A 12,421-nucleotide genomic window follows, 5' to 3' on the forward strand; every position below is an offset into this window, starting at 1 on the left:
TATCACAACATGAGTATAACAACATAAATTACTCTAACCTTTGGTAGGATGCTTAGGAACGACCTTAAAGGTAGTGTAAGAAGTCATCCTTTCTCAATCCGTCTTGTTCCATTAATATTGCTTTACAATAATACTATTTCGATCGGAATACATTTTTTTATTTTGGTAAATGGGCTATTTTTGTCATTATACTAAACTACAACCAAATTAAGGTTATCTTTACTAATTATATAATTTATATAGTTTTACAGGTCCCACAGACATAAACGATGTAACAACTTTGATTAAAATATTTCTACTACATCCTCAGCTTTAGCTTCATCCAAATGCTATCCCAGCTTAACCGAGCAAAGGCTCGTTATTGTAGTAGGTATATAAAGGCGATATGAAAGCTGAACTCCCACGTTCCTCTAAGTAAATATATATGCAACAAACCGTAGCAACTGCGTGACTCATCGATCAAACGTGAAGTACTTTAGTTATTATGGACAAAAAAGATGTCTCTTCATACTGACTCACAACCCTTCTTTTGATCCCGTAAATACCATTTACATTAATAAAATCTTTGCCTAAACACAACTTCCGATCATTTTTTTTAGTCTAAGTCACAATCTCTTATAAATATCACTCAATATTAATGGTTGAGCCTATTCAAATATTGAATGTCTCTTTAAAACAAAACGGTTTATTTCATAAGCGAAAAATATATTTGCTAAAATTTTCCTAATCTGGAGTCAGGAAACTCATGCTTCTGAAGAGAGTATTTACCACGTTGTGATAAGTGTCATCTAATAAAATATATGCATGCACGTTTGCAGCTTCCCTAGTAAAAATTTAATTGCGGCGAACTTGCCAAACTGGCTCTTACGCTACGAGCGATGACACTTTGCCAGCGACATTCATATTACGAACTGACTCCCAATGTACCAATAACGACCATGATATATGTATACGGTTACTGTTATAATGATTCCTCTACTCTACTCTATACATTATGTTCAAAGTAATATCAGTAAGCTCTAACTCGTATAAATTATATCATAACTCATAACAGTTAAACCAGTACCTGTAAAATATCCACTGTATTGGTAACAATGGTCTCTATGAATATATACTGTATGGACAGACACTGTATGTGTAACAATTTATTCTCTTTGTAATACTAGATATTGAGTAACTAACGTGTTCAAAACATTAAATTGTTGATTAACTAACGACTACCGTGATATTAAAATTGTTCATAATTAATTGTGTAGTATGACATTTATAGTCTAAATACAAGATAAAGGAGACACTACGCCTTGCCATTTCTATATATTGCAGTATTCAAATAGGATGAATAATATTAAATATTGTAAGCGCAAGTATTTTAATAGTTCAGCACGAATATCTTTTCTCCGAGTATTTACAGCGTAGCTCAGTTGAAGTTACGTGACCTTAATACTCTTAGTCAGTAGTTATACGAGTTTCACATACAAGCCAGGCAAGCATGTACTTAAAAGCGGATGCCTGGCATGTAAGCGGCAGTATGTGATCAATACATAATTTTGGATCTATTATCCATCTATCATTACTAGAGCTTAACGCACACATTCCATCTATATATTCATGTTGCCAAAGAGATTCTACGCTGATATCCCAGCAGCATAATACATTTTTGAACATCGGTTTTAACGAAAGTTTAATCCCTCAAACTTGCGTGAAAAAAATTCACTTTCCGTCCTAGCTCCACAAAATTATGTATTAGGATCTTTTGGAAATGTACATTCTCTTAAACAAGACTACTTTGTTCCCGATTTAAACATCCCAAATTTTATAGATTGTCATCAAATCGTCAAATTAATAAAATAAATAAAAGTAAGTAGGTATATTCCTAAAACTGCAAGCTAAACTTTCTACAACATCCATATGAGAGCAGGCAATCGCTCCTGCTGGTTTTCAACAATTTATTGTAGGTGTATAAAACAGCCACCTATTGATATTGAATTAGGTATTTTGTATACCAATGAAAATTTTATCCATTCCAAGACAGATTGGAATTGAAACGAACAAAGGCTTTGATGAAACACAAAAGGTATATCACAAAGGCCCGTGATAAAAACGTATTAAGACTAATATACAAAATAATTTTGTATTATTTTTCTTTATCGTTATTTACAGTGCAAATGAGTACACTGTAAAATAAAATAAAAATGTAAAATATATTTAATCTGTAAAAGCTTCATACCAATGTTGAAAATAATATAATTAAATTTTGAACCAGAGGTTCATATGTGGTGAGCAAAATAAAATGCAATTTGATAAATTTTAAATGAGTTTTAAAGTTATTCATTACGTTTCTGGACACAGCGCAAGCTGATACTCCCATGTTACGTTTTGTAAAAAGATTAATTATAATTAAATAAAAATGTTATCCTCGAATCCCGCTAAATTCCAAAAAAGTTGTGATGAAATGCAAAGGCAATGCATTGAAGGAACAACTAATTTCAAGGCACTTTTTTCCGGTTTTAGTTTTCTAAAACAACTTGCCTCTAATAGTCAATCCAAACTCTACATTACTTTTAGACATTGGCTAAATATTATCTAATATATGTGTGTGACGAACATAGTGTGTTAAAAACAACAGTTTAAACCGCTGTTACTCACAACTTTTCCATTTTCAGTAGAAAAATATTCTAAAAATAGTTACTTATTCAGCCATAGGAATTCTGAGGAATTTAAATTAAGGACAAAATTCAAAAACTTCGAATGCTAGACACACCAACTGGATTTATTCGTAAATCAAAATTGGATGAGATAAAGATTTAATAACTGTAATTGAATAGCACTCTCTCTAGTCTCTACATTTAAGTATCAATCAAATAACTGGGAATTGTGAACGATGTCATAAAAGTTACGTCAGCGAGCAAATTGCGCAGAAGACCTCGCTTAAAATTATTTTTAGTGCAGGAATAAGTCCTTATTTTATAGAAAACTGCATAAATAATAATCCTTTTATAAAAGTTAATAATGGATTAACCCACAAAACTGTTATAAAACTGAGTCAGCGAGAGGACGGCTGTATTAAATTCTACATTTACTACTGGTTTTAGATTAGGTTTATAATTCGAGACAAAGTTATGCAAAATGGAGAATCAATCATACGGTCAAGCTCTGTTTTCTTATTTTTTTTATAAAAAACAACAATTCACTTTAAAACGAGACATCATTAAGAATTATAAAGTTTAAAAGGGCGAATAATTTGGCTGTAATTTACAAACATTACAATAAGTCTCTGAGAAATTGTTTTTATTTCAAAACTCGAAACAAGTCGTTGAAGAATGTAAATAAAAATATTATTTTGCCTAAGATTTATGATTATTAATTACGGGCGTAAATAGATTTTTGAAGTTTATATTGTTAAATTGTGCAATGTTCATGAAGTAAAAGAGTATCTAACTGTTAAGTTTCTTATAGGCTTCTTTTTTGCCTGTGGAAATCTGCCTGTAGAACCGATGGTAGAGGAACTACAAATAGTCAGGCTGGAAAAGTTTATAAAATATTTTTATTATTAAGCTAGGTATAAAAGCTAGGTACTCACATTCGTCGTGATCTTTGGCGGTGACAGTGAGGACAGTGTGCTGAATGTCTTCATTTTCGTCCACTTCCGCCTCATATAGCTCCTTGTCGAAGTAGGGTGGGTTGTCATTCTTGTCTGCGATGCCGATACGGATGAACTTGGTCACTGAAAATAAAACAAAAAGATATAAATATGTTATGACTTCATCAGGCGTATTTCTTTTGCTCCTTAAGGTGTTTCCTAATATATTTTTTTCTTAACCCTCATTTTTGAGATTTTGCGCGATGCATAAGGCAGTTAATATTTATTTAGTCATATAAATAGATAACTATTTTTGATTGCAACTATATAATGGTAACTTGCTGAAAAGTTATGATTGAAAAACATTATGACTATCAAACTTACGCAATGATACGGAGCAATGAGATTGTTGAGTCAAAATAATAAGAATAATACCTTGGGGAGTTTTAATTTTTGTTACGTATATAACTATACTGACATAACAACTTTCGGTTTTAAACTGGCGTGCAGTATTGAACAAAATATATATACATATATGTATATAAATAATTGTATTAAAATACGCCATACGCCATGAAAGGTATTCGACAACCTTTCAAAAAAGAGAACAATTAATTATTTGTTTGGCTTACAATGCGCAGTGATAAATAACTTCAATTGAAATATAATTGACAAAAATAACAAAATAATATAATTAGAGTAAATTATATTAATCTTACAAGTATGTTTAATATTTTTTATCTTAAAAACAGTACTAGTGACTTTTTTTGACTATTATAAAAGTTTTCAATCTAGGTCAGAACTAGGGTATGACCTACTCTTTACAATCCAAATTGCTATTCTTTTCAATCTTTACCCTGATTCTTGTAATGAACATTTCTTTCCCGCTCTGAGTTTATTCAGAATGGAATAGAGACCGGAACTCACGTCTCTTACACTACCTACTACAGTTAATAGCTTTTCAAGAACAACTAAATTTCGGAACTTAAATCAACACAAATCGCAAGAAGCTCTAAGCTAACTTTGTTAGTACAAGCACCAGATTCAACATTGCAAGGCAGATAATATACAAATTAAATTAGGACAAGGAAAATATTGAGTATCTGTTACTGATATTATTATTCAAGTCAGTAGGCACAATAAGTCAAATGAGAGTCACATATAAAGGTAGAGTTTTGCTATCATGCTGATAAATAAAACTTTTTACCGTCAAACAAAACCAATAACTAAGAAACAAAGCAATTTTTGTAGTTAATTATTTCATCTCAATATAGAGTTTGTTTCCTTGGGAACATTAGATATTATCTTGGTCGGTGAAAGCTCGTGAGTTAGGTGATCGAAGACACCACACCGAAGGTACCATGAGTTAAAACTCAAGAAACTTCCATGTTTATCAGTAGCGTAGTTTTTATAGCAAAAAAGTTATTAGTTGTAATCAAAAGTAAAAAACAATAATATGTGGTTAAAACACCTAAAATATTTTTTATAGACTGAAATTTAATTAATTCTGATTGGGTGAAAAATATATTCGCTTCGTGCTTGAGCTTTAACATTATAGTGTAAGTTATAATATCCTAACATATAAAGGTTGGAAATCTTTTTTTTATATCGGCCATATAATTTTAAATATCCTTAATAATACGTAGCTGCCTATAATTTAAATTGCAATATTCTTCACGTAACATATTAAGAGTTTATAATCTCTAAATAAGCGATGAACAGATGAAAGTAATGAACTCAACCTACATTTGTCTACATTTATGTGAGGCAGTCTAATGAATACTCTAAATGAACCTTAATCTGCATTAAAGGGTCGAGTGTAAAGGAAACTTAGAGGAGAAATTGCTACCGCTAGAGGTCCGCGTTAGCAATGATAAATTAGGGGCGTTTGTTGTAATGTCCGGTTGCTTTATTTGCAGACGCACAGTTACTGCCAGGCACTATTGCCGTTATCTGAAACATATGGGCAGGATATAAAACCAAATTTTCGTAAGTTGGTACCTTTGAGAATTAGTTAAATTTTTATGAGTTTTAGTAACGAAAGTTTATTTTTTTCTTTTTCTTTTAAGTGAATAATTCATTTTAACACCAACATCTTAGAGTTTTTTATTTAAGAGTAAATTATAGATTCCTCAAATATTTAATTCAATGGCCATGATTTATCATGGTGACGTGCTTGAATATAATATATATATATATATATATATATACATGTTACAACAATACACCCTTAGCTATCTAGTTCCAAATATTTTTGTGAATAATAAACTTAAATACATAAAATAATATTTGTAGTAGCTTGATCTTATTATTTCATAGTTGCCACCTATTTTTTAAATTTATATTTTGGAAACGTTTTGTCTATGTTCCTTTAAAATGTATATACATTGGTGGAATGCTGAGTTCAGTTAATGAAATATTTAAAAACATTATGCACATAACCCACCCATTTTAGTTATTGAAGCATTTTAATCCATGTAGAATGAAATATACTTTATAAAAGACGATAGAAGACAGTAGTTATAAACCTACCAAAGATTTAATTATAATTTATGAACAAAACTTATTATAATAGAAATAAAAATTACATTTACTACTACCGCGACAGACGAGTAACTGCAAAACCTTTATTTGATTTATTAAATAAAACCTAGGTATTTTTATTGAGATAAGCAACTGTTTGACAGAATGCCCAAATATTTCCACGAAAATAACGATGAATAAAACAACCCTTTAGTAGTTGTACTCGATATCTCACTTTCATATAATATGCATTATTTACTTCACACATGATAAATGGGAGTGAGCACGAACTTCACATAGCTATTCAGGTATACATTTTTTACAAGTTTTATTTAAATAAATACGTTTGCTTTGTTCTCAATATTATTATTATTGAATATTACATTCTGCCCGCAACTTTCTGCGTGGGCGTCAGAATTGTTTATAAAGCTTCGTTCGTGTCCTTTTTCATAGCATACCAAAGCTGTCTGCCCGCGGCTTAGCACATTAACAATTTTCAATTTTCCCTCGGAAACTACTTAAGGAATTGGGATGAAAGGTAGCCTATGTTCTTTTCCATGTCAAAAGCTACATGCATGCGTGATTGAGTAACAAACATCCACATTTTCACTTTTATAATATTAGTCATACAAGTATAACGTTTCAAGGTATGAATATTGTGTCAAAATAATAAAATATATCAAAACCGTGGCAAAGTTCTTACACGTCTGAATCACAAACTGGCACAGGATCTGGTATTATTTCCCTAGAGTTCAGTGGTAAGTATGAGTCAAGTCATTTGAACAGGCCTCACGAGCACTTATGATAAAATCCCCAAAGGCATACACTGACATAACACAGACCTTTACTACCCATTCTCGAGCTAGATATTTTATGACGGTGGTTTCTCGATTTCCAAGCCAAGTGTTGGCATTAAACTTTGTAGAAGCTACTATTAACAGTAAGTTCTCGAATACAATTAATTGGAATAACTAAAGCTAGGTAGCCTACCTTTGTTGTATAAAATTACTTATATGTATAACTTTATTGTCCCAGCTTACAGTCAGCTTCCTCACTGAATGCCTCTTCAATTCGAACACGTCAAGCGCGCTTACTGGTTGTTCCCAAATAGAATACAAATTATGCCCAGAATTCCATTAGGTATAAAACTACAATTCTCGATATATTCCATTTATGTTGGTTTATTTACAATTAAATAATGAAATAGCTAAACTGCATTGCGAGAGATACTAAATGATATGATATCAATTAGTTAAGAACGCACTTTTACATAAATCAAGACTCACACTCGCACCCAAAGCACATAAATTTACACACTCACACACACGCGCACGCACTCTCACTCATAATCATTCATGCTGTTGTGAATATCGTAACTAATTGTATATGTATATTTTGTACTTGCACCTATTACTTAACTGTCACGATTAAGATTTGTAATTATAACCAAAAAAAATTGGAACGCTGTGAATTGTAATAAATAAATAACTAATTTTTGTAAAGGATACACAATAAATAAGAAGGAAAAACGTTTTGAAGATTTCGTACTGCAAAGCACAGTGGTGTTTAATCTGTGTTAAAGGAATCCTGCACTTTAGCTGTTTAACCGTTTAAATTACAGATAGTACAGAAATAGAGTACACCTACTTTTGAAACTTCTGCAGAATTTTGAAAGATTTAGTTGAATTCGTTATTTTCTCACCAGCGCAGCAATGACGTCATTTTGAAGAATTTACATAGGCACAAATTTCTTAGAACTTGAAATAAAGTTACAAGCTATTTTACATCAAAATTAGAACTTTTATGTGTTATAATACGAACAATTAAAAGTGCAAGTCAAACGTTACAAATACATGCTACATACCATATTTTATCGAAGTGAAGTACAGCTTATTTGACGATCAGTCGTACAAATATGTTAGCGAGACAAATCTGCGCAGTGTTTTTTTTTAAACACCAGCTGTATTTTTCCAAAACTGGAGTGGAATTATGTTTGTGAGTTTTTTTTGTTCTACCATAACTTCTTAATGTTTGAACAGATTTGAATGTATGGTGCATCGTAAGAATGGCACTTAAAAATTACATAAATAAAAAAGTAATTGTGTTCAGAAGTCGTATTTTTAATTTGTTTATTTACGTACCTACTTGTTTCTATATTAACGACACGATGAACTATGCTCTATAAGCGCGTTTTGCATCATTAAGAATATTTACTAAAGATTGTAGGACAATGAAATATTATACTCTGTTTTTCGCAGATTATTATTAGATGTGTGCCTATATAAATAACTGTTTATATTATAAAATACAAATAGGCATCGATATAACTAACATGCCATCAATAAACAAATAGTCATAACATGAAATACGGAATATGATTGTCAGTAGGTATTCGTAGTAAACAAAGTAAATTTTATTGATCTAAAAATATAGCGGTAATGTAGATAACTTTCCTATGTCCGTAAGGATCAAAGCAATAAGTTCTTGATCGAAAACAATTTCGTACAGGGATATGGTATACGAGAAATTTATTGTATCGCAATAAATAAAGATCGAGAAAATTAACATAACAACATTTATTTTTTCTTTCAAACTACTTTGGCTTGTATAATAATCTTAGACTGTCGTTATATTTTATCAGTTAGAATAATTCCATAATGTAGCTATTACATTTGGTTGGGTATTTCAATTATTATAAAAATGGTCTTGCACTTCCATAAAAAGAAAACTATTGATATTTTGCAATAATTCGTAAACGAGAAAATTGAAAAAATACCTTAAAATTTAAAACTGTTACTCGTTTAAACAACATCTAATTAGTAACTCACTGTTCCTCCAGGGCATATACTCTCAATAAAATTCCATGTTATTTTCTGACAACAAAAAAAAAAAAAAAATTTAAATCTGTTTATTATAAATAAAAAATACATGGTTGTTTAGATCTCAATTACATTACGCTAATCTTCATTATGGAAGATTTTTGCGCTTGAGAGGGTTGCACAAATATATATTGATTATTATATATTAATTAATGTATAATGTAAAGAAAAAAAAAACAAAAGAAACATTTCTATAGTGATAATTAATGGAATTTGTAGGAATGGTCTGGATGAACTTCCGCCTAGTAGTTTTTGCACGTACCCTGAATGTAATAACGTTTCAATTTGTTTTTGATTTGCTTCAGGTTTTTATTTTCAATTCCTTCTAGCAAAGGTCTAGGTAATTTTTCTAAAACACTAGGCAGGAGGTACTCCCATACCCTCTTTCCATAAACATTTCCAACAATAATATCACAAACTTTCTTAATCGCAATGTTATTTAAAAGTGAAAGATCCAACCTTAGCTGCAGTAGGTAAAGGAGAAGCAAGCATCTGCTAACCAAAAGATTTGAAAGCTTAACTATTATCCTGAAACTACTGCGGATTGGCAAAATCCCGGTGCTATTGCTGCGAATGTGGAGATTTTCTTTAAATTTATCGTAATTTCGGTAACGTAGTCATACTCTACTAACGTGTAAGCTTATGCAAAAACCTTTTTACCAGACTAGAAGAGGGTAATTTTTAATATTTGTAATAATAAGCAGAAAAAAATTATGTACACAAAATCGCAAATTTGCTGATGAGCCTGTTCCTCTCTACTCTCCTCTCGCACATATATATATTCAAACAGTTTTTACAAGACTATTATACATGTTGCATTTTGTTTAATGTTGCATTTTTCCAGAAAAATAGCTTAAGCATTTTTGAGCAGGAATCCTGCCATCCTCAACCTGTGTTCAAGTATAAATTATTTTTTGTAAAACAGCGATGTTTAACTTATGTGCGAATGTACCATTTTACCAAGTACCACAAAATTGTCAACCATACCATTGTACTGTGATAATTATTTACACATTGAGAACAATGCTTCAGCGATTCCTCTGATTGTGTTTCATGGGCTGCGATTATAACTTAAAATGAGAGGACTAGTCGGCTCTGGTCTAGGTATGTCTTTAGGAATAGCGGCACTTCTTGTCTGTGCTTACTTAGCAGCTCTACCCGAAAAGCTGTATGAGTAATAAACAAAGACATTTAAAAGTACGGGCCTGGTATGCCTTTGCAGCTCATAACTAACGAAAGGAAGAAACGAAGAACTAGAGGAAGATCATCAAACAAGATTCTAGGTAAATATATTATATAACCATAAGCGAATTCGTTAAGCGTTCGCCCGCCGGGAAATAGATGATTCCCAAGCGTAGCATCTTATATAATCTCCACAATGGTATGTCATAGTAAAGTTATAACCTGCGGAGCTAGTTATTATTAGTAACAGGTTTCAATTTCCCTAAGAAAATTGGCCAGTGCCTACCCCTGTCTTCGTATCTGATATGTAGCAGTTCCCCGCGACTTTGTCCACGATTTTCTTTATAGTGACGAACTCCCGCACAAACTTCCATCCCGTATTTATACAACAAAAGTTAACTTATGCCCCTTCTGAATCCCTTCCTTCAAATTCTGTACCGAAGTTCATCGCATTCGGTGGTTCAGGCATGAAAGAGTTAAAGACAAAAGTCAAACAGTTACTTTCGCTTTTTTATGATAAAAGTAGGGATGAAATTAAAGCTTACCAATCGGAAACCCAGCAAGCATTTTATGCCCAGCAGTAGGAAGCTAATACCAGAACTAAAGTTGACTACGGACATCTGTAGTTGGCTTTTGTAGTTACACTATTTTCAAATTACGAGTTCATCTGACCAATGAATTATTATAAAAAAAACTGCTACCAGATCTCCTCATGAACGTAATAATTCGGGTTGCACTCATTGTTTTCACCAAATGCCTGCATTTATTTATCGAAAACATATCTCCAATTCCAGCAATTACACGTTTATCCATTGAAGCATTAATTTATGAGTTTTATTCATAGATTCGGCTTCCAGACCAGTCATTTTGTTTGTGAATCACACATAAAACATAATGATTTCATTATTATTGCAAAACGTGTCTAAAGATTTGGGATATTTTGAATCTGTGGGTGTTTATAAGGTGTTCATTCGCGCATGTAGCGCAATAAGATGATTTGAATTAAATAAGACGAATATTCAAGGATTAACATTATCATGCTTAGCAGACTTACACCCTCAGACCTCACTCACAGCAGAGTGGAAATCAGAGCTTCAAACTCTGCGTTTATGCGTTTTTGCTTGTAATGATTATAGAACCTCTACCACAAAAATGGCATAGAATAAATTCATTCAAGAAAAATATTTTGTATCCGCGGGGAAATACCATGCGTAAATAAATATTGTCCTGAAATATGTCCTGTACGTAAAATATCAATTTTACAGTTGGAGTTGTGCTGTACGTAGCACAACTCCATTGTCTTTGCATTTAATTTAATATAATTAACCCATTCCATGGTTTAATGGCTTTTTATTAAGTTCTGTGTATTGGGTTTATGTATGTAGGCTCTATATCTACTCTAGTAATTTGTTGTATTAAAAGCACAAGCCCTTAATTAAATTTTTACGACTGGACAAGCCTTCGCTCTTCTGCACCACTTGTAATATATAATTAAGACGTTTACTTTTGAATAGCATTTTAATACTAATGCTTTTTCCATTATAAAGAAAATAATAAAGAATTTTTGTACCAATCTAGAAAATACTCGAGATTTTTTCGTCCGTAGTCTAAGGTCTAGGTCATTAGCGAAGTAATAAGTAGGCTGTGACCTACTCTTTTATCTAGGTTTGTTGTAAAATGAACTGTACCAACTTACCTTCAAAATAATATTAATACGGAGTGTGTAATATTTATTTAATTATCTTAGTAAATCCAGGAATTAATACCTCCACTAATCGGGATCTTTATTTCTTATGCCCGCATTCGATATTGTTATTCTTATAAACTCTCTCAACTTATTTCATAAATGAAAAAGTTACTATTGGAAATCAAAAAAACTCACTTTCAGTTTTTTGCTTTACGCCCTAACTCAGGAACCAATCTACTTGATTTCTGATATAACGTTAGTTAAAAGGACAGAGGTTAACATAGGCTATCCCAGGAAAAAAACTGTTTCCACGGGATTTGTAAAAAGCATTAATTAACGCGGACGAAGAATGCGAGAAACAACTAGTTTTAGTATCAATGCGAAAGTATGGTGGTTTGCTTATTTTTTCTTTGTAATCTATGCTCGACTAAACCATTGCTCGACGATCTTGAAATGTATATCCATTAGCAATAGATACCCTTTTTGAATTTATTAATAATTAAATAACTAACTATATTGCAGTTAGTAATGTTTATACTTTCTCTAAAAAAAAACAATAAACCAGCATAT

The 12,421-nt window shown here is 31.6% G+C and overlaps 1 protein-coding gene across 1 annotated transcript in view; it reads right to left on the bottom strand.

Moving 5' to 3' along the window:
• Positions 1-12,421, bottom strand: part of LOC120636978 (neural-cadherin-like) — a 218,887-nt gene that overhangs the window by 107,400 nt on the left and 99,066 nt on the right. The window contains exon 2 of the mRNA XM_039908557.1: positions 3,581-3,724. Coding sequence (XP_039764491.1) covers positions 3,581-3,724 — 144 coding nt within the window. The remainder of the gene's footprint in view (positions 1-3,580; positions 3,725-12,421) is intronic.

Source organism: Pararge aegeria, chromosome 3, assembly GCF_905163445.1.
Source record: "Pararge aegeria chromosome 3, ilParAegt1.1, whole genome shotgun sequence".
Taxonomy (NCBI): Eukaryota; Metazoa; Arthropoda; class Insecta; order Lepidoptera; family Nymphalidae; genus Pararge; species Pararge aegeria.